We start from the raw sequence: 23,950 nt of genomic DNA, 5'->3' as shown, positions 1-23,950 counted from the left end.
AAAAGATCCTCTGCATCAATTGTCAATAGGGAAATGCAAATCAAATCTACAGTAAGGTTGCAACAGCCATCATGAAAAGACAAGAGATGGATACATGTATTATGGCTGAGTCTCTTTGCTGTCCATGTGAAACCATCACAACATTGTCAATTAGCTATATTTCAAAACAAAATAAAAATTCTGAAAAAACGACAATAAATGCTGGTGTAGGTGTGGAGAAAAGGGAAACTTTGTCACTGTTGGTGGGACTGCAAATTGGTATAGCCACTATGGAAAACAATATGGTGTTTGCTCAAAAAAATTAAGTACAAATCTACCCTATGATAACACAATTTCAATGGGAATATATTCAAAGAAAACAAAAACACTAGTCTGAAAAGTTCTGCACTCTCATGCTCACAGCAGCATTATTTACAATAGCCAAGTGTCCAACAATAGGGGGAAAAAAGTATAAAATTAGATGCAAGTATATAGAAACAAATATAAAGCAAGATGAAGGTTTTCAAATTCAATGAGAAAGGATGGTTTATCTAATAATCAGAACATAATTAGCCACTCATGTGGAAGAAAATGGATTCCTAAATGTACTATCTTATACAAAAAGTACATTTTACATGCATTAAAAATCGAAAGTGGAGGGCTTCCCTGGTGGCTCAGTGGTAAAGAACCCCCTGGCCAAAGCAGGAGAAATAGATTCGATCCCTGATTTGGGAAGATCCCACATACTATGGAGCAACTAAGCCCCTGCGCCACAACTAGTAAGCCCAGGGGCTGCGACTACTGAAGCCTGCTCACCCTAGGGCCTGGGTTCCGAAACAAGAGAAGCCACTGGCACAGAGGAGTCAGTATGCCACAATCAGGGAGCAGCCCTCACTCACCACAGTTAGAGAAAAGCAAGCACAGGAATGAAGACCCAGCACAGCCCAAATAAGCAAATAAATACAATTATATTTTTAAAAATCTAAAGAGGAATATAAATTCCAAAAGGGTAATAATCTATACAAATACTCCTTCGATAATTCAAGTAACATGTGGTAAACTGAGCAAGAAAAAAATACAGAAGTGAAGCATGACAATGCAGACAAAATGCCCAAAGAACTATGGACAGAGGTTTGTAATACTGTATAGGAGGGAAGGACCAAAGGCATCCCAAAGAGAAAGAAAGGCAAGGAGGCAAAGCGGTTGTCGGAGGAGGCTTACAAATACCTAAGGAAAGAAAAGAAGGGAAAGGCAAGGGAGAATCATAAAGATATACCCAACGGAATGCAGGGTTACAGAGAATAGCAAGAAGAGATAAGGCCTTCCTGACTGAACAATGAAAAGAAATAGAGGAAAACAATAGAAGGGGAAAGACTAGAGATCTCTTCAAGAAAACTGGAGGTCTCAAGGGAACGTTTCACACAAGGATGGGACATGATAAAGGATAGAAACAGTAAGGACCTAAGAGAAGCAGAAGAAATTAAGAAGAGGTGGCAATACATAGAACTACGCAAAACAGTCTCAATGACTTGGGACAATCGCAATGGTGTGGTAACTCGCCCAGCAGTAGACAGCCTGGAACATGAAGTCAAGTGGCTCTTAGAATTACCACAAAACACCTAGTGCAGGCGACAGAATTCCAGCTGAGCTATTTAAAATCCTAAGAGATGATGCTGTTAAAGTGCTGCACTCAATGTCAGCATATTTGGAAAACTCCCACATGACCACAGGACTAGCAAAGGTCAGTTTTCATTCCAGTTCCATAGAAGGGAAATGTCAGAGAATGTTGAAAACTATCATACAATTGCACTCATTCCATATGCTAGCATTTTGAGCTCATTATGCTCAAAATCCTTCAAGCTAGTCTTCAGCAATACATGAACTAAGAAATTCCAGATGTACAAGATGGATTTAGAGAAGGCAGAGGAACCAGAAATCAAATTGCCAACATCTGTTGGATCAGAGAGACAACAAATGAACTCCAGAAAAATACCTACTGCTTCACTGACTACTTGGAAGCCTCTGACTGTGTGGATCACAAAAAAACTGTGGAAAATTATTGAAGAGTGAGGAATATTAGACCTTACCTTTCCCCTGAGAAACCTGTATACGGGTCAAGAAGCAACAGTTAGAACTGGACATGGAACGGACTGGTTCCAAACTGGGAAAGGAGTGCATCAAGGCCATATAATGTCATACTGTGTATTTAACTTCTATGCAAAGCACATCATGTGAAATGCCAGACTGGAATCAAGATTGCCAGGAGAAATACCAACAACCTCTGCAGATATGCAGATGATCCCACTTCAGTGGCAGAAAGTGAAGAGTAACTAAAGAGCATCTTGATGGTGAAAGAGGAGAGTGAAAAAGCAGGCTTAAAACTCAACATTCAAAAAACTAACATCATGGCATCTGATCCCATCACTTCATGGAAAATAGAAGGGGGAAAAGTGAAAAATACAGGCAGATTCTCTTTCTCCGGGTTCCGAAATGACTGAGAACTGTGCACTTCATGGAAAATAGAAGGGGGAAAAGTGAAAAATACAGGCAGATTCTCTTTCTCCGGGTTTCGAAATGACTGAGAACTGTGACTGCAGCCATGAAATTAAAAGATGTTTGCTCCTTGGAAGGAAATCGATGACAAATCTAGACAGCATATTAAAAATCAGAGACATCATCTCTGCCAACAAAGGTCCATTTAATCCAAGGTATGGTTTTTTCAGGATGTGAGAGTTGGACCATAAAGAAAGCTGAGCACCAAAGAATTGATGGTTTTGAACTGTAGTGTTGGAGAAGACTATTGAGAGTCCCTTCGACTTGCAAGGAGATCAAACCAGTTACTCCTAAAGGAAATCAGTCCTAAATATTCATTGGAAGGGCTGATACTGAAAGCTCCAAAACTTTGGTCACCTAATGTGAAGAACTGACTCATTGGAAAAGACCCTGATGCTGGGAAAGACTGAAGGAAGGAGAAGGGGATGACAGAATATGAGATGGTTGGATGGTATCACCAACTCAACGGACATGAGTTTGAGCAAGCTCCGGGAGCTGGTGATGGACAGGGAAGTGTAGCATGCTGCAGTCCATGGGGTTGCAAAGAGTTGTATATGACTTAACGACTGAACACCACCACTGTTCCCCCATCATCAACATTTCTCACTTCACACAGTAATTCTGAACTAAGAATCCTACCTTTCAGACAAATAAAAAAGAGAAATCCCTAGTATATACTTTTCCTTGTTCCTGCTGGTTTCTGAGAATGCAAGAATTAGATAAAATAAAACTACCTTGCACGTTAGATACTAAACTACATCACTTCTGTTCACAATGGTCCTGCTTAACTACCTCACTCCCAAGTGTACAGTACTCATGACCAATGTCTTATTCTCCTTTAAGAGTACAATATTTAATCATTACAGACAAAAAAAAACACAGGGATCACATTAACAAGCCTGCCTCATTTAACACAACAGTTAAACAATTTGGAAGCTGGATACACTAAGCAAGAAGTTGTAACTTCAAGATATTTCACTTATTTCACAGTTTATACTGTATGGGCAATATTTAAACATACTGAGGCTATCAGTATTTATGAAATTAGTTGTAAAAATAAAAGTAAACTGAATTTAATCAGCAGGCAAAATTGGAAGGAAAAAAAATCTGATGACTAAAATTAAACAGCTCTTAAATCTGTAAGTATAAAATCACAGCTATTAAAAAATACCCCCCAAAATAAAAAGCAAGCCATTATTAATCATATAATACCTGTAACACACAGCAAAATGGGCATACGCAGCTACAATCCAGTTGTGATGGCCAGCTACTATCAGCACCTTTCGTGGATCCACAGGAAACCCTGCTGACATTAGAAAAAGAAATGTTTTTTGTGTTCTAAAAAAGCAGTTTGCAAACTATGGCCAAGAGGCCAATTCCAATCCTCTGCCTGTTTTGAGAAAGAAGCTTTGTTGGAACACAGCCAAGCACATCTGTCCACACATCAAAGCTGCTTGTGCGCTACAAAGAGAAATGAGCAGTTCCAACAGAGACCTTCAGGCTCATGAAGCCCACTATGTCCACCATCTAGCCCAGAAAAAGTCTGTCAACCTCTGTTCTAAAGGTTTACAGCAAACAGAAAATCACAAACTTCTTAAATAAAAATATTAGGTGAGACTTTTCAAGATATAAATGGGAGATCTAGATTAAAAAGAGATACAGCACAAGCTACATCTTTAAAAATACTTACTCAATATCTAGAGCTAAAAACGTACACACTTTTTTAATTTATGTAAGCTATACTTACCTAGCCTAACAGTTTCTTCTCCAGTTCCAGAAAGAACAGGCTGAGTACCATTTCCTCGAGCTTCACCTTCTGTAAAATTTAGTCCATTTCTAGAATCAGCTGAGGATCTAGTAGTGTTGTTTATTTTACGACTAGGAATACCTATGAAAGCAAAGAAGATAAAATTTTTAAAGTTCACCCACCAAAATTTGAAAATTTCATGTTCTTATGGCTAAAAAACAAAAAAACTAAACATTATAGCTGAAATTTATCTTCTAAGATAGCGATTTACTGCAAATAAGTACCATAACAAATCAGATGAAATTTTAAAAAAAGATTTCTGATATTTTCCATGTTATATATTTAATAAGTAAGACTAAGATTTATCATATGTATAAGACCAAATCAATCACCACTAATTCATTCATTCTGTCACTAACTCTTTACATTTATGGAACAGTTACTATGAGATAGGTATTATTCACTACTTTAAACTTTATTAAGTTTACATTTTAACTTTAAACTTTATTAAGTTTAAATTTTTAAACTTTATTTACTAATTTAAATTTTATTCAGCTTTATAGCTGAATTGCCCTATACCTCTAAGCATCCCTTATTTGGCAGAGGAGTCTTTTTGAAATCATTTTGAAATGAACTCTTGTTCAAAACTCTGCTACAACACAGGCACAGATCAAACTGTACTAACTAACTGAAGAGGGGCAGATATGACATGCACCTCACCCTCCTCTCCCCTATACACTGACAAATCTCTGCAAAGCTCCTAGGGTTCCACAAAGGAGATGGACAATCAGTTCTCAAACACAGGAATCAGCAAATTTGACCAAAGCCAAGTCCAGTCTGATGGCAGTTTATGTAAGTAAAGTTGTATTAGACACCATCACACCCATCCATTTCTGCAGTGTTTACAGTGGAGTTCAGTTAACTGCCAGAGATCTTCTAACTCACAAGCCTAACTGGCCCTCTACAAAAAAATTTTGGCAAACTCCTACCCTACCTTATAGTCTGACCTAACTTCTGTTAAGATTAAAGTTCTCATCTTTTCTAGTAGATTTACAAATGAGATAATCAAGAAACAGATTTTCCTATCCACACATCTGTACTTAACGTAATGATAAAAAGATATCAACAAGTCAATGAACAAAGCAGAAGTACCTGGTGGAGGCAAGTAACCATGGAAAAGGACACTGCCGCAAGATGAACGCTCCAGCTCTTCACATAAGAGAAGCCTTCTTACTAAAAACATTTCAAAGCAAACTTGTCAAGAGTACATGCAAACAGAACAATAGTACTCCACTTATTTTCTCTAGTTAAAGAGGATAAGGAAAGAAAAAGGAAAATGTTTAAGTTAAATCAGCTGACAATATCTTTTTTCTATGAAAATCCACAAAAAGCAAGCACTGACTAGTCCATCAAAAATCAGGACCTGATATAAAAAACACTTCATTTGGGCAAGCTGAATGCTCAAAGGGTCGAATCATAAATAAAAAATAGTAGTAAGATACATACCTAGTGGAGTGATTCCATAAAATTCAGCTTCATGTCGGAGAACATTAATGCTCACTCCCCTATAAAGAAACAAATTAATGATGTAAATCTTCTAACACTGGCAGCCTGGATTATCATCTGAAGCAGAAAAAGTACTAGGCTCTTAACATGAACAAAATCATGAGCTTTAAAACTTACTTCTTTCCTAAGATCCTTAATCATTTGAAGAAGTATAAACAATAAAACCGCACACTACCATGAACTTTTTCTTACGAAAAAACCACTCATATATAGATGAACTGGATGACTAAATTAGAGATGAGGGCTTTATAGGGTTAATACAAGTAATTATCAGTAAGTATCTAAGAGGCAAACAAGAGTAGAAATCATTTATAAGAGTAGAAATTAACTGCCTCTGACTGTAATTTCTATACATATTCTAACCTCCCCGATTAATCTATAAGCTCCCTGCAAGCATGATCCACCTCTGATCCACGTCTGTATACGTCACACAGTGCCTACCACACATCAGCATGACTCCTCTGATCAGAAACCAAAAATAAAGGCAAAACAGAAGGTAGGAAGGAAAAAAAGATCAACCTTAAGAAGGGCTATGTTATCCAGATAGAGATGTTACAATAAACTAATAAGAAAATAAGGAGTAAAAAAAAAAAAAGGAAACAAGATTTTAAAAGCACTCATTTTAGGTTTCAGTTATAATTGTCCTTATTTTAAAAACACTGCCTGGGCAGAAAGGAGAGGGGGCATCACTAAGGATTCCATGAAAATTAAAATGATAATAAAGGAATACTGTGAACAACTCTGTGCCTGCAAATTTGAGAACCCAAATGAAACGGACAATTCCTTGAAACACATGATCTGCTAAAACTCACACCAAAAAGAAACTATCTCAGTCTATATGTATTTAAAAAAAAAAAAAGATCAACAATAACCTTCCAAAACAGAAAGCACTAGGCCCAGGATTCACTGGTAAATGCTACCAAATATTTAAGGAAGAAATTATACCAATTATCTACAATCTCAGAGAAAGTAGTAGAGAGAAACCTTATTTATTTTACAGGGCAAGGCCCACATTACTTTAACACCAAAACCAGAAAAATGCATCACAAGAAAATTATAAACCAATATCTCTCATGAACATAGACACTATAATTCTCAACAAAATATCAGCAAACCAAATCCAACAATGTATAAAAAGAAATATATACCACAACCAAGCAGGATTTATCTCAGGTATGAAAGCTGGTTCAATATTCTGAAATCAATTAATGTAATCTTTCACATCAACAGACTGACATGACCACATCAACAGGTGAAAAGAAAGCATCTGACAAAATCCAACATCTATTCATAAAAAAACTCTCAGTAAACCAGGAACTGAGGGGAGTTTTTTCAACTTGATAAGACTTTAAAAAAAATATCCTGTATCGAGCATCATATTTAATGTGAGAACTTTGAACTAACACCTGGTTACAAGACAAAGATTCCGTCACCACTCTTTTCAACTTCATACTGAAATCCTTATTAACACAAAACAAGAAAAGAAAAGGCTTACAGATTGGGAAGAAAGATATAAAACTGATGATCACAGATGATATGGCTGTCAAAATAGAAAATCCAAAGGAATGAACCCAAAACTCTTGGAGTTAATAAGCAAGTAAATCAAGGTTGTACCATATAATGTTAATGTACCAAAGTCTACTGCTTTTCAATATACCAACAGTGAACAAGAGAAACCTGAAGTTAGAAACACCACCACTTACACTAATACTCCCCTAAAAAGTAGTCAAGTATAAAACTAAATACACACACAGACACACAATATATATAGACAAAATCTACAAGAAAGAAAACCACAAAACTCTGATGGCTGAAATCAAAGAACCAGAAAAATGGAGAGAGATTTCTAGTTCATGGACAGGGAGATGCAGCACTGTTAAGACATTAGTTCTTCCCTACTTGATTTGATTCAATGCAATTCTAATCAAAATCTAGCAACTTATTTTATCAATATCAACAAGGTGATTCTAAAGTTAAAGGCCCAAGAGCCAAAACAGCCAATATAATACTGAAGAACAAAGTTGGAGCACTGCCATTTCCCAACATCACAATTGTAAACCTAGAAAAACCAAGATAGTGTGGTACTGGTAAGAAACAAACAAATCATGGAGTAGAACAGAAAGCCCAGAAATAAATCCCATACCTACAGTCAACCGATCTATAACAAAGAAGCAAAGGCAAAATAATGAAGTAACAGATAGTGCTGAAACAACTAGACATCAGCATGCAAAAAATAAATAAATAAATAACATTTAGGAAAAAACCTAAATGACACTGGGTATGGTCATACTTGTTTAGATAAAGCCCAAAGACACAATCCATGAGAGGAATAAGAATAAGCTGGATTTCATTAAAATTAAAACATCCTGCTCTACAGAAGATAATGTCAAGAAAATGAAAAGCCACCAAATGAGACAAAATATGTGCAAATGACAGATTTGATAAGGGAGTGTTGCCCCAAGTATACAAAGAACTCTTAAAACTCAACAATAAAAAAACTAATTCAATCAAAACATGGGCCAAAGACCTCAACCAAAGCTATAAAGGCAGCAAACATACGAAATAAGATGCTCCATATCATATGTCACTAAGCAAATATTAATTAAGACAACAAGTCACTACCACACATCAATTACTATGGCCAAAAGCCAAAATGCTGTCAAGGATGTGAGACAATAGCAATCCTAATTCACTGCCGGTGGAAAAGGAAAATGACAGTCACTGTCAAAAACAGTCTGCAGGTTTCTTATAAAACTTACCATATGATCCAGCAACTGTACTCCTTGACATTTACCCTAAGGAGTTGAAAACTTAATGTCCATGCAAAAACCTGCACATGGATATTTATAGAGGCTTTATTCATAACAGCTAAGACTTGGAAGCAACTAAAATGTTCCCTTCAGTAAGTGAATGGAAAAACAAATTGGTATCCAAGTAATGAAATATTATCAGCATTAAGAAGAAGTAACATGAAAGAAACTTAATTGCATATTACTAAGTGAATGAAGCCATTCAGAAAAGGCTCCATACTATGTGACTCCAACTATGACATTTAAGAAAAAGTCAAATTATGCACATTTTTGAAAGATCAGTGGCTTGAGGAGAGAGAGAGCAACAGGCAGAGAACAAAAATTTTTAAGGCAGTGTAAGTACTGTGTATAGTATTATAAAGAGGTCCACATATCATTATATGTTTGTGCTAACTCCTAAAATGTACAACACCAAGACTGAACTGAAGATAAACTATGAACTTTGGGTGATTATGACATCAATGCAGGTTCACCAACTGAAAAAAAGAAAAAATGTATCATTCAGGTAAATGCCATTAATAATAGAGGAGGCTGATAACGGAAGCAGGGGGCACATGGGAAACCTCTGTACCTCCCTCTCAATTTCGCTGTAAACATAAAACTGCTCTTAAAAAAATTTCATAGGCCTACTAGACACATGTGATGGAAATATTAAATTGCTTTTATTTGAGAAAGTGGTTGTTACTAGCTTAACATAAGAAAAGTTAAAACTGGCTTACTTCAGGAGGGGGGTTCAGGATGGGGAACACGTGTATACCTGTGGCGGATTCATGTTGATGTATGGCAAAACCAATACAATATTGTAAAGTAATTAACCTCCAATTAAAATAAATAAATTTATATTTTAAAAAATAAAGTATTAAAAAAAAAGAAAAGTTAAAACTTTCTTATTCTATTTCAAAACTACCTGTCAACAGTACAGTAGCTCAGGACACAAATAACAGTTTTGGAGAGGAAAAATAAATAGGATAATAATACAGAGTGATAAAGGCAATGGAAGAATTTTATGTAAAAAATGGAAGTAGAATATAGTGTTCTTTTACCAATTCCTTCCCACCTTCTTTTAGAAGATACTACTCAGAGAATTTAAGTTTGCTAGACTGCCATTAACTGAAATAAAGAAGCAAGCTGTAAGAAAAGCAATGAATACAGATATTTAAACTACTGCTGCCTTTTATGGGTAATTTAGTTGTAAATGAGTCACAAGGACACTGACAAAAAGTAAACTTAGATTTTCATCAAATGCTAAAAATAATTTTACCCCAGAAGTAAACAGCTAATAATAAACTTCCCACCTACCACCCCAGGCCAAAAAATAAATAAACAAAAAGCCCCACCAAATTATTATTCATTTAATAAATATCCACTAAGCAGTTTACTATACATAATTTTTCTTTTTCTTTTTTTTTAACAACACTCTGAATACAGCAAGGAACAAACCAAACAAAAAAATCTTTGCTTTCAAGAAGCTCATATTCTAGTGAATATGTCAAAAATTATGTAATATTATACAGAAGTGGCTTAAACAAATATTTAGAATTCTAAAACCTGTATCTAAAAAAGTATTAACAGGTCCTAGTAAAAGTTCATTAGGCATGAAAGGTGAAAGTGAAAGGTGAATATATAAAATAAAACAACAATGAAATACAAATTAGATTGTAGCTTCCTACTAGGAAACCAGACTATGGCAAAGTTCATAAATAGCTTAAATTGTTATTTACTTGTGTCAAGTAAAATTCTATGGTTATGTGTCATATAAAAAAATGTATGGCTATACGTCAAGCATAATATTTGATCCTGCAGGTATACAGGAAATAATGCAAGCCCTTTTAGAATCTCATGTAAGACAGGCTACTGGAGTTGCGGCAGTACAGGAAACTCTGAACACCTGTCTATATCAGAGTCATCAGAAAGATTAACATCAAGCCAAGAGGAGAAAGGGTTAAAAGTGTTCAAGCAAGAGAAACTAAGCAGGGGCTAGATTAACAGAAGTCCAAAATCCTTCACCATTAATCCAGCAGCTGATTAAATAAGAGTTTTAAGCAAAGTAATAACTAACTAGATTTTGAACTGTGGTGTTGGAGAAGACTCTTGAGAGTCCCTTGGACTGCAAGGAGATCAAACCAGTCGATCATAAAGGAAATCAGTCCTGAATATTCATTGGAAGGACTGATGCTGAAGCTCCAATACTTTGCCCAACTGATGCGAAGAAGAACTGACTCATTAGAAAAGACCCTGATGTGGGGAAAAATTGAAGGCAAGTAGAGAAGGGAGTGACAGAGGATGAGATGGCTGGATGGCATCACTGACTCTATGGACATGAGTTTGAGCAAGCTCTGGGTGTTGGTGGATGAACAGGAAAGCCTGGCACGTTGCAGTTCATGGGGTTGCAAAGAGTTGAACATGACTGAGTGACTGAACTGACTGAATAACTAGATTTATATTTTCAGGATGTAATTTTGGCTACAGTGTGAAAGATGAATTGAAGGGATAAGACTGAAGGCAGGGAAACTGGCTAGGAAGCTTTGAGAGTAATCCAATAGGAGACAATTGTGGCCTCAATCAATAAGAGAAATTCTGAGGAAACTTTCAAGCAAAAATAATCTTAAGGCAGGGAAAAAAACCTTCCTTCATAAGCTAAGACCAAAACCATGCCTACCAATAAAAATTTACTTAAAAAGATACATTTCTTGGGACTTGCCTGGTGGTCCAGGGAACAGACTCCCCACTTCCAGTGCAGGGAGCCAGGGTTCAATCTCTGGTAGGGGAACTAAGATCCTGCAAGCTGTGAGGCGCCACCAAAAGTATATATGTAAAGAAATAAAAGCTTAAAAAAAAAAAAAGATACATTTCTTACCTTAAGTCTAGTTCTTTTGTTCGAAGAAAATTTAAAATGGGTGCAAATGCTGCTGGATCTCTATCAATAAATATCTGTAAATAAAAGAATCATAAATTGTATTTTCAAATTATCAGCTTCTAACTTTAATATCTGTAACACTAACAGAACCCATATTGAATTACATAAAAACTCTATTTCCTTGACTATACTCTTAAATTTTAATGCTTCCAAAACGGAAATGCAGTTATAACCACTACTATATACTGTATAAATGTACAGTAGAAATGGTGTCTTTTCTCTCCCTGAAAAGCTATCATGAGATTGATGTTTTAATATGCAGGGGAAAAAATGGTATCAAATTAGCTCATTTTCTCATTTCTAATTTGTTTAAATTTCTATTGATTTATTTTTGGCAGCACTGGGTCTTCATTGCTATGCACAGGTTTTCTCTAGCTGCAGCGAGTGGTGCCTACTCTCTGGTTGAGATATGCAGGCTTCTTACTAGTATATGCTTCTCTGGAGCAGAGGCTCCAGGGCACTTGGGCTTCAGCAATTGCGGTGCATGGGCTTAGTTGCTCTGTGACATGTGGGATCTTCCCAGACCAGGGATCCGACTGTGTCCCCTGCACTGCTGGGTAGATTCTTAATCACTGGACCACCAGGGAAGTCCTTATTTAACTAACATCTTTAGTCAAAGGGATTCTGAAAGGAAAATTTTTATCTAAAATATTCTAGAATTTAACACTTTGAAAATAATATGCATAAATAATACTTTTTATATCATCTGATCCCTAATTATTGGTGATAGTGATTATGATTTACATAATCTGTGACTTAAACGAATCATTAAAACAACTGTGTACTTTTACAATACATATGGGGCAATCAAGAAAAGTCAAACCTGAATAACACTTTCACACTGTTTTCCAGTTTTGACAGTTTTGCTTTTCTTGATTGTTCCGTGTGTATTATGAAAGTACACTTTCCCATACCACTATCTGTTTTCTCAAGGATTAAGGGTGGGGTGAAATAAAAAGTGACAAGAACAAACTTTTTTTTTAATAACAAATACAGTGTCACGGAATAAGGTCACATATAGTTACACATGGCTGAAGCAACTGAGCACCCACCCACCATGAGACACTTATGGGGTAAATGTTTAGAAAATAGGAAATATATAATTGATAACTCTTTACAGGAATGTATGTCAATACTATTTTGAACCAATTACAAAAGCTCTAACTATAAAACTGAATACCTTTTAAGATTTATATAAGTCAATTAGGCAGCAGAATGAAGCAAAAAATATACCTCCTTATACTATGATCAATTATTATATACAGTGTTCTATACGGTGAATGAGGTTCTTTTGGCTTCATAAATTCTTGCTTTTTATTAGAATCAACCTGAAGTTGAAGAGACACCACAGATTTGTGGGTCGTATTACTGACGTCTTTCCACAATCTCACTTGGACACATTCACTCGTGCTACTTTATCTGATCTCCAAATCTCACCACAGCAAGTAAACACCTGTGGTCATTTTGCTGCCTCCAAACTGAAAGTCTTATTTGCTTTTCACAATTACTTGACCTGCTACTGTGCATATTAAAACTGCTTTTTAAATATAGATATACCTTTTTGTGTGTTGAAACTTAGTAATTCTTTACTTCCCTCACTCCACCATTGCTGCACAAGTTCATAACGTTATTCTCCAAAACAAAAAATTGTAGGGCTTCACAAATTTGCAACATTTTACCACTCTAAGATCAAAATGTTTTCCTGTTTACACCTATCTATTCACTGTTAAAGTTTCAATTACTGATTAAAAGAAATATTTCCTCTGGACAATGTAAGCTCAGATCCTTCAATTTCTAATGATTATTTAAAATAGTATATGCAGTACTCTGTTTTGAGTTCTCATCTATAATTATAGAAATAATTCATGACAAGAAATAAAAACCTAAGAACATATACTTTCATTTAGTAGTTATTAAGAGTAGTTCCCCTATCTTCTAAGAGTATAAGGACCAAACATTACAGCATTATGTGATCTAATTTAGAAATATACATCAGCATTGTTATACTCACAGCACCAGTTTCATCTCGAAGTGTTGAAATTCTTCCACTCAGCAAACTAAAAATCATTAAGACAGGATTAGTTTTTAAAATCTGAGTATGAATAAAATGCCCTAATTCTTTCAGGGTCAAAGACCAGTAAAAATGAATCACTGTATCTCCAAAGTAAATAACAACTTAAATATTCAAAGAGTTAAGATTTTATCTAATAAAAATATTAATGCAAGATAATTTTTATTGTTTTAATAAACAATCACTTTATTTTTTTAAAGTACTAAAGAATTACATGAAATACCTGGAAAAAAAAGAATCTGGAATCCACATAAGTGTTTGTCTTGAGGTACTAAATCTGCAATTAAAAAGTATATGGTATTACAAGGGAGGACAAGACTTGAAATGTCAATGTTGGTTAACTTGCTTTAAACCGCTGGCTAATGACTTACAAGTTGTTGCACAGCTATAGCTGTATCATCTAACATTGTAAAATTCTGCTTTCATTTCAGAGTTAAGATTATTCCAAGAACTCTCAACAAAATAATTAATTCACTCACATATAAAGCTTCCTAAAACACTACTTTCTAACATGTTCATCACACTAAGTCTAAACTTCTCAACATAACATATGAAATTATCTTCGGGTCACCATTTCACCTCTCCAACACAAACTACTGCCCTCTAATAAGATAGCACGTAACATCCCCATATAATCCATGCTTACACCATCTTAGAACATTTCAGAATCATTGCAGCTGTACCAACCTCTTGTTCAATTATCCGAGTTCTACCCATTTTTCTTGATACCACAAAGGTTTTACCTTCTCCTTAATTGGCTTCTCCAAATAATCTATCCCATAGTAGCTTTTTGAGCTCATATTAATTCCACTAAACATAGTACATTTAACACTTCCTTTACAGTCTTAGGCTATTCACAACCATTGAATTCATTCATTCAAAAATCACTCAGTAAACACTGTTTTGAGGTTAACTCCATCTGATCAAGCCTACTTATTACCACCATGGCGGGGGTTAGCGGGTGGGAAGCATGCTTTATCAAAGCCTACTGTAACAGACCAAGACAAAACAATAAACTGACATAAACTAGTAAGGCAAAGAATCTGATACAGGGTTCAACTGATGTCTGAATATTTTCATTTTAAGACTCATCACACTGCACTACGTATTCCTGACTCGCTGCCCCATCATCATGTGTCCTTGCACAGAAGAGAGCCTTACAGACCTTTATTTTTTCTCCACATTCATTTTCCAGCATCATGACTGTTTTAAAACAGTTCCTATGCCCATCAGTCAGACTGAGAAAGCAGCCAGTTTACCCAAGAAAATATGGCGAATTTTCCCAAGCATATTTCTTAGCACGATCTTTAAGAAAAAACGGAAAGTAGATTACAACTAAGTAGAGGAAACTGACCTGGTCAAATGGAAGCAAACCCAGTAAACAGTAAACTGAAAGATCCAAGGATCCACTGCAAAAAATGAATCACTGTGTTTTGGAAGCCATCAAATTCATTTCCAAATAAGGATTGTTTCTAACTTGTGAACTTTCATGTTCACTGCTTACTCAGCAAATTGCCTGCCAAATAACTCAAATTTTGTTACTTAGAAAATTACACAGGTCTGCTTAAGGTCTATTAGCAATTTAAATTAAAAACAGTAATTCAGGTGGGTATGAAAGTGAAAGTGTCAGTCGCTCAGTCTTGTCTGACTCTGCGACCCCATGGACTGTAGCCGGCCAGGATCCTCTGTCCCTGCGATTTTCCAGCAAAGAATACTAGAGTGGATTGCCATTTCCTTCTCCAGGGGATGTTCCCAACCCAGGGACTGAACCTGGGTTTCCTGCATTGCAGGCAGTCTTTACCATCTGAGCCACCAGGGAATTATCAATTTAAATTAAAATAAACAATTCAGCTGAGTTTAGTAATCTGGAATTTTTAGGCAAAGGGATTGGACTCTCATCCCCACCAATTTATTTTTCCCCCCAAACTTTAAAAGACAGGAGGGGAAAAAACCCCCATGACTCTAAAAATGTTTCCAAAAATGATTTCATGAAAACTACAACATTTAAATTACACACAACAAGCATAACTTTCTGAAATACATAATGAAAAGCCTTTTCTGTTTTTATTTCATACCCACAGTATGCCAAGAAAAAGGTCATGTGCAATCTGGTCCTTATCCACATTTATACTTTATGTTACTAACTTCCTACTAAATTTACTTGGAAGCAATCAAGTTAAAACTATTCTGTAAAGTTACTATTGCTAGCTAATGCCACTAAACGCTTGTATTTCCCACTTAATGCTTCAAATTAGTTTAGAAGGCTGGTACTATTTAATGTCATTAAATATTTTAGGAAACTAAGTACTAAAAAGTAATTTGCCCAAGGTTGCTGAGCTAGACTTCCACTGACTGGTCCCAGACTTCTCTCATGAGGCCTCAAATCATACTCAATCAAAGGAGAATTAATCACAAATTGAGCCAAACTGTCTTTCTTTCACCTCATTAGGCTTTTGGGGGGGTAAGTAATGATATTAACAATTCGAATTGAAACCTCATCTTCTTTCTGAACCATCCATGAAGTGTTAAATAAATCATAAAAATCAGTCATATCTATATATCCTTTGAATAGATCAATTTTTCTGTCCTCTCTGGGGGAGAGGGGAGAGATGCTTCCTACTCTGCTCAACAGAAACACTCCTTTTGAGTTTCTCGGTATCACTGCACAGCTGACATCAATTCTATGCCACAGGTGGTTCTCCTGGGGGCAATTCCTCAACTTCAAAGACAATCACAGGAGGATTTTTTTTTCCTTTCACAATGCCTATCTGAAGAGGATCAGCCCTGGGATTTCTTTGGAAGGAATGATGCTAAAGCTGAAACTCCACTACTTTGGCTACCTCATTCGAAGAGTTGACTCATTGGAAAAGACTCTGATGCTGGGAGGGATGGGGGGCAAGAGGAGAAGGGGACGACAGAGGATGAGATGGCTGGATGGCATCACTGACTTGATGGACACGAGTCTGAGTGAACTCTGGGAGTTGGTGATGGACAGGGAGGCCTGGCGTGCTGCGATTCATGGGGTCGCAAAGAGTCAGACACGACTGAGCGACTGAACTGAACTGAAGTGACTATTAACCTGTGTTTTACTCAAGATAATTTCTAGATCCCTTCTAGCTCTAAAATGCTGCAAGTGTCTATGATCCAAAGTAATTCAAAAATATCTACAGAGAACTTGGAACTGGATTTTCTATTTTCTATACACCATGTGATCACTTATTTTATAAACTTATCCTAGCAAGTCTCAAGCTTGGGCTTTTTAAACTTTCTCATTCCTATGTAACAACTCTCGTCTGCCTTCTAAACTGTCCAATCTGATAATATATTTATCTTATTTTGTATTTTTTAAATCACATAGAAAAATTTAAAACCTGATAAAATCAAATTTCATACGTAATGAAAAATAAAATGTTCATCTCCAAGATAATTGTCTTATACAATTTAAAATTTTAAACTCAATTCTGCAATCATTAGCAAGAGTTCATTCATTTTAAGCCATTTACTTTCAAACACAGTGAACAACACTTTTAGAATCAAATTAGAATATCCTCTATAGCATTCAAAAAGTATATGAACAATTAACAGAGATTAGAAACTAGGGTTGACTATAGTGCTACTCTTTTGAAGGCCAGTCCTTGCAGGGTATTTCATTTTTGCATCCGTAAGTTCCAGAAAAATATCTACTTCTGCTATATTGACTATGTCAAAGCCTTTGACTGTGTGGACCACAACAAACTCTGGAAAATTCTTCAAGAGATGGGAATAGAAGACCACCTGACCTGCCTCTTGAGAAATCTGTATGCAGGTCAGGAAGCAACAGTTAGAACTGGACATGGAACAACAGACTGGTTTCAAATGGAGAAAGCAGTACATCAAGGCTGTATATTGTCACCCTGCTTATTTAACTTTTATGCAGAGTACATCATGAGAAACGCTAGGCTGTAGGAAGCACAAGTTGGAATCAAGATTGTCAGAAGAAATCTCAATAACCTTAGATATGCAGATGACACCACCCTTACGGCAGAAGGCAAAGAAGAACTAAAGAGCCTCTTGATCAAAGTGAAAGAAGAGAGTGAAAAAGCTGGCTTAAAGCTCAACATTCAGAAAACTTAAGATCATGGCATCTGGTCCCATCACTTCATGGCAAATAGATGTGGAAATAGTGGAAACAAAGAGAGACTTTATTTTTGGGGGCTCCAAAATCACTGCAGATGGTGACTGCAGCCATGAAATTAAAACACACTTACTCCTTGGAAGGAAAGTTGTGACCAACCTAGACAGCATATTAAAAAGCAGAGACAATACTTTGCCAACAAAGGGCCGTCTAGTCAAAGCTATGGTTTTTCCAGTGGTCATGTATGGATGTGAGAGTTGGACTATAAAGAAAGCTGAGCACAGAAGACTTGATGCTTTTGAACTGTGATACTGGGCAAGACTCTTGAGAGTCCCTTGGACTGCAAGGAGATACAACCAGTCAATTCTAAAGGAAATCAGTCCTGAATATTCATTGCAAGGACTGATGCTGAAGCTGAAACTCCAGTCCTTTGGCCACTTGATTCGAAGAACTTACTCATTTGAAAAGACCCTGATGCTGGGAAAGACTGAAGGCGGGAGGAGAAGGGGACGACAGAGGAAGAGATGGCTGGATGGCATCATCACTCAATGGACATGAGTTTACTCAAACTCCGGGAGCTGGGGATGGGTTGGGGATGGACAGGAAGGCCTAGCATGCTGCAATCCATGGAGTTGCAAAGAGTCAGGCACAACTGAGCTGACCTTAAGTTACCAAACCTGCAAAACTTTCATTTAATTTTAGGAAACTATCCTTGTCTTACATTAGGAAACACCAATCTTCTACTCCATGAAACCGAAATCTGTGTAGCAGCAATAAAGCTGTAAATTCTTAAACCAACAGTTTTGCATGGGGGATGCGGGGGGGGGGGGGGGGGGGGGGGGGGGGGGGAGTGAGCAGAGTAACAGTGAGGAATTACTGTTTCCTGTGTTGAATTCTCCAGCACACTTAGAAAACTTTTAAAACACTACACACTGTTATCACTAGGGTTTATAGTGCTGCCGCTCTGCATTTTTAAAAACACTGGTTAAAAACTCCCAAGCGTTGAAAAACTTGTATCTTCTCCAGCACAGGAAAAGACACTGAATTCCAAGGCGCTTCATGGCTTATCTCTTACCTAGTCTAAAACGGCAACCACCCCTTCCTTCAAACAGAGCTGCCAAACTCGCATTTCCCAAAGGAGTGACTCATAAACCATACCAAATCCAAAAGCATACGATTTTTTTTACCCCAACAAGCTTATTAAAAGACACAGTAAGGGAACGGAAGACCAGAGATATGAGCGGAGAGCTTTCGCTCTGTTTACTAGGAGGGCGTCACACGGTGCCACTACCAAGGCTTCCCAGAACCAACTCTTCAAAACTGCAGCTTCCAGACACACTGCGCTACAAGAACAGACCCTTCAGAGCCATGAACCAAGAAACTCTGGGAAAAAATAAGAGCGCACCGCAAATCTACAATGCTCCCTCCACCAAAATTATTGGCCATTAAAAACAGCCCTCAACGAGGTGTTCTCGCCCAAGCAAACCGATGTTACCTTGTTGACCAAATAGAAAGGGAGGCAGGTTCACCTCCAACAGCCAGACCACAAGGCCGGGCTTCGACAAAATACGTCAGGTTAGGTAAAGGAAGGTTACAGAAGGTTCCCCGGCCAGATCTCCTTAAAAAAGGGGGGAGGATCGTGGCCGGCGTCCTAGGAAGGCTGCAGCGCGGCCAAGGGCCCGGCTCTCAGAGACTCTCAAGGGCGCCTGCCACCCTCCACACCCGCCCAGAGGGCCCTGTGCTCCCCACCCCGCTCGCCTGCGATGCTGGCCCCGGAGGACCCTTGCCCGCCACATCCCGGCCCCGAGCCCCTTCTCCCCGGCTCACCTGGTCCCCCCCACGTTCAGCTGCACGATCTCGCCGCTGCCGGCCGCCGCCGCGGCGAAGCTGCCGCAGTGCCCTCCAGCCATGTCCGGCGGCTCCGGCGGCGCTCGCCGCCCTCCTTCCCCGGCCGGGGCCGCCGAGCCCGCGGCGGGAGCCCGAGGCGGCGGCGGCGGCGGAGGCGGGGGCTGCAGGGCCAGCAGGGCGGCGGCGGCCGGGGGGCCGGCGGCGCGCGGAGCCTCCCCCACCTTCTCGCCGGCCGGGCGGGGCTCCCCGGCGTCCGCCTTGTCCCCTCGGCTCCCGCAGAGCTGGAGGGCGGCTGGGCCTCCGCCTCTCGGGGCCTCCAGGCCGCCGGGCCGGGGGGCCTGCCGTCAGCGCGCCGCGGGCCCCGTTGCCACCGCCGCCGCCACGGCGTCCGCGCGAGGAGGGATCGCCGCGCGGGACAAAATACGGCGGCGCCGGGCCCTTCGCCCGCCGAGGCCCGCGAAGCTCAAGGAGGCGAGAGGAGCGGCGGGGTGGAGCTCCCAACCCCGCGGCCCGCGCGCCGGGAGGGCGGGAGGAAGGCCCTCCGGGCCCAGCGCCGCCCCCGGGATCCTGTTTCTTCCCTCCTCCCCGTTACAATCGCCTCTGCCTTTTAGGTTTCAGATTTTCCGAGATTTCTCACATTGAGGCCAAGTCTGGGCAGACTGTCCTAAACATCTTTACTGTCTCCCTTTGTAACCAGGAAGGGTTTATGTTGACCCCACATTGGATCTGCTTCTGTGACTTTAACTCTTATTTTCCCTCTTTTGTTATTATGGGAATGATAACATTCTGGGCAGAATGGCCTGCCCAGGGAATTCCTTACCCCCAGCCCTACGCCCCCCCCTCCCCCCACACCTTCCACCTGACCCTTGGGCTAGGGTGACTTTGTTTGGCTCACTGAGAGATAACCACACACACACATCACCTGACCCTTGGGCTAGTGACTTTGGCTCCACTGAGAGATAACCCGCCCCTTCTACCCCCTGACACACACACACACACACACACACACACACACACACCCCACCTGACCCTTGGGCTAGGGTGACTTTGGCTCCACTGAGATATACACACACACACACACACACACACACACACACACCACCTGACCCTTGGCTCCGCTGAGAGATATACACACACACACACACGTTTGGGGCGGGGGGGGGGGGGGGGGGGGGGGGGCAGAATCCCAGATAGCTGTGGCATCTTTGTTTATTGATATGGCGGAAGATAGTTTCATACCACTTGTGAGCTGACTGTAAAGAAATGAAACTAACACATCCCCCCTGCCTGAGGCTTGCCCTTCTAGGAGATATTTTTGAGAATTAAATAGCCTTTTTACTTTGTTCCCTCACCTCCCCGAACCTCTGAGCCATGAAAGAACCTGGCATCCAGGCCCCAACGAGATGGTTATTTCCAGACACTACTCTTCCATCTTTTCTGTCAGCCAGCTAGCCAGCTGTCTGAATAAAGTCTTATTCCTTGCCTCAGACATCTTGTCTCTTGGATTTATTGGCCTATCCTGCAGTGACAAGACTAACCTTGGACTCAGTAACACCTTCTCCATGTGGATGTGGGAGATGAAAGGAAATTTTCTTAGAGGTTGAAGTTGTGCCTAAACGTGTACTATTTACTGTGGAAATGCGGTGAAAATTTGAGGATTTTAAAAGTTTATAGCGCTTACATTAGCAAACTCCTTACCTTATCCTCTTCCATCTCATCCCTACTCTCCCAAGAAGTTTGATTTTTTTAAGCAGGGGAGGAAACAAAAAACAAGCAAAAAAAGGTAAAACCCTAGGCTGTGTAGGGCCCCATGTTCCTGGACTACAGTAAGCAGTCAACTAATGTTACACACACAGATACAATTTTTGTAAATGTATTTGTTTTTGCTTTAAGTAGTACATATTGGAAACTAAAGCTCTAATGGCTATCTTTAAATACTATTATTTAAATACTGTACTTTAAATACTGCTGCTGCTGCTGCTGCTAAGTCCCTTCAGTCGTGTCCAACTCTCTACGACCCCATAGATGGCAGCCCGCCAGGCTCCCCCATCCCTGAGATTCTCCAGGCAAGAATACTGGAGTGGGTTGCCACTTCCTTCTCCAATGCATGAAAGTGAAAAGTGAAAGTGAAGTCACTCAGTTGTGTCCGACTCTTAGCGACCCCATGGACTGCAGCCCACCAGGCTCCTCCATCCATGGGATTTTCCAGGCAAGAGTACTGGAGTGGGTAGCCATTGCCTTCTCCGACTTTAGATACTATTAAACACTATAATAGCTTGTGAAGTAAAATTCATATTTTATGGCAAGAGGGGGAAAGTTTTAAGATCAACATAAGGAGCATTTGCCTTCCCCAGACCTCCTTAGGAGATAACCTTCCTTCTTAATCTTGGAACCATTCACTGTAGATCTGAATTGTGTAAACCATCAGTAACACAGCATTTACTGTACAGCCCTCTGTTTCAAACACTTGTATACCTGTGCTTTGACCTCTTGCGGGCAGAAGTTTTCTATTTTCTTTTTTAATCTTTGGAGATTTTTAATCTTTGGAATCCTTCGTTCATAGGATTTTCTAGGCAAGATTACTGGAGTGGGATGCCATTGCCTTCTCCGAATTTCTTTTGTCAACAACCTGATTCCTCTCAAGCTAGCAAAGATGGTATATGATGTTTCAGAAGCTGTCTGTGGTTCTAAATCCTTAGCATGAATCGTGTTTTGTATAGTTTCACCACTGGAATTCAAAGCGAAGACCTACATGATATTGTTTTTAATTTTCATTATTATAATAATTTTTAGTCCTCTGCTGGCAAATATGACAGTGATATGATGACCTTGGGCTTCCCTGGTGGCTCAGCGAAGAAAAAAATCCGCCTGCGATACAAGAGCTGCAGGAGACTCAGTTTTGATTTCTGGGTCAGAAATGTTCCATGGAAGAGAAGGCATGGCAACCCACTCCGTGTTCTTACCTGGAGAATCCCATGGACAGAGGAGCCTGGTGGGCAACAGTCCAAGGGGTAGCAAAGAGTCAGACACGACTGAAGTGACTTAGCACACGCAAGATGACCTTATCCAAATTTGACTTAAAAGAGGATAGCAGTATTTACAGATATAAGATAAATATTATTTACTCCCAGTTAATGATGGTAACGACAGCTAATCTGTATTTGTTAAGGATTTATCATATGCTAAGTGATTTATATATTTTCTGTCATTTTTTATCACAAATATTGTTTCACTATTTCAAAAAAAAAAGTAGGACTTGAAATGATCAGAAAACTTGTTCAAAATTATGTAGCTGGCATGTGGCATAGCAGGAATTTGAAGACAGGCAGTTTGAAACCAGGGCACAGCATTTCACATCTTCAGTTTATTATTGTTGTTCAGTCTCTCAGTCGTGTCCAACTCTTTGGGACCCCATGGACTGCAGCACGCCAGGCTTCCCTGTCCTTCACTGTCTCCGGAGTTTGCTCAAACTCAAGTCCATTGAGTCAATGATGCCATGCAACCATCTCATCCTCTGTTGCTCATTTTCCTCTTGGCCTCAGTCTTTCCCAGCATCAGGATTTTTTCCAATGAGTCAAGTTTTCGCATCAGGTGGCCAGAGTATTAGAACTTCAGCTTCAATATCAGACCTTCCAACGAATATACTGAGTCCTTCACTTTATACTGAGAAGATAAGGGAGCAGCAAACTAATTATTTTTCACTTTGTTCTTAGTAGCTCAGTCGTATCTGATTCTTTGCAATCCCATGGACTGCAACCTGCCAGGCTTCTCTGTCTGTTGGAGTCGGTAGCCTATCCCTTCTCTAGGGGAACTTCCCTACCCAGGGATTGAACCAGGGTCTCCTGCATTGCAGGCAGATTCTTTACCAGCTGAGCTACCCAGGAAGCCCTTTCATTCTTTAAATAGTGTTAACTGTCTTTGTTCTAACCCTTTGCTTTCAAATTTGAAGGATAGAATTAGGTGGTTAAAAAAGACCATTTAATATCCCTGGGTGTTTAATTTTTCCACTGGAAGAAAGTAAAAGAGCATTTATTAACAGATTTTTCTCTTTAATAAACTTAAGAGCCAGCACAGATTGGAATAAAGCCTTGTAAATTAAAAAGAAAAAAAAACTGTAAAATTATTGTGACAAGGCTTATCTTTCCGGAAATAAATAAATTAAACTATATTCATCTCATGCATAGTAATTATTAACTATCAGTAAGATGTCTCATCAGAAGAGGAAAGACCTACTATTTTATAAAACAGAATGGTCAAGGCTTCTTGATGTGTCTAGATCAATGTGAGTCTGAAGGGATTTCTTACTCATAAAACTTAAAGTTAGGATATGATTTACTCCTTAAAA

The 23,950-nt window shown here is 39.0% G+C and overlaps 1 protein-coding gene across 8 annotated transcripts in view; it reads right to left on the bottom strand.

The window, feature by feature from the left end:
• Positions 1–20,132, bottom strand: part of KCTD3 (potassium channel tetramerization domain containing 3) — a 70,839-nt gene extending 50,707 nt beyond the window's left edge. For 2 of the 8 annotated variants that reach the window (XM_069544564.1, XM_069544563.1), the window contains exons 1-8: positions 19,585–20,117; positions 13,867–13,920; positions 13,584–13,629; positions 11,513–11,586; positions 5,786–5,844; positions 5,432–5,512; positions 4,280–4,420; positions 3,745–3,838 (exon numbers count right to left, since the gene is read on the bottom strand). In XM_069544564.1, coding sequence (XP_069400665.1) covers positions 3,745–3,838; positions 4,280–4,420; positions 5,432–5,512; positions 5,786–5,844; positions 11,513–11,586; positions 13,584–13,629; positions 13,867–13,920; positions 19,585–19,667 — 632 coding nt within the window. In that variant the 5' untranslated portion in view covers positions 19,668–20,117. Of the gene's footprint in view, positions 1–3,744; positions 3,839–4,279; positions 4,421–5,431; positions 5,583–5,785; positions 5,845–11,512; positions 11,587–13,583; positions 13,630–13,866; positions 13,921–19,584 lie in introns of those variants that run through there. The other 6 variants (XM_069544566.1, XM_069544568.1, XM_069544567.1 and 3 more) reach the window with 5 other exon arrangements.
• Positions 20,133–23,950: the final 3,818 nt, after the last annotated feature.

This window comes from Ovis canadensis, chromosome 12 (genome assembly GCF_042477335.2).
Source record: "Ovis canadensis isolate MfBH-ARS-UI-01 breed Bighorn chromosome 12, ARS-UI_OviCan_v2, whole genome shotgun sequence".
NCBI lineage: Eukaryota > Metazoa > Chordata > Mammalia > Artiodactyla > Bovidae > Ovis > Ovis canadensis.
This window is presented reverse-complemented; position numbering and strand designations above follow the sequence as displayed.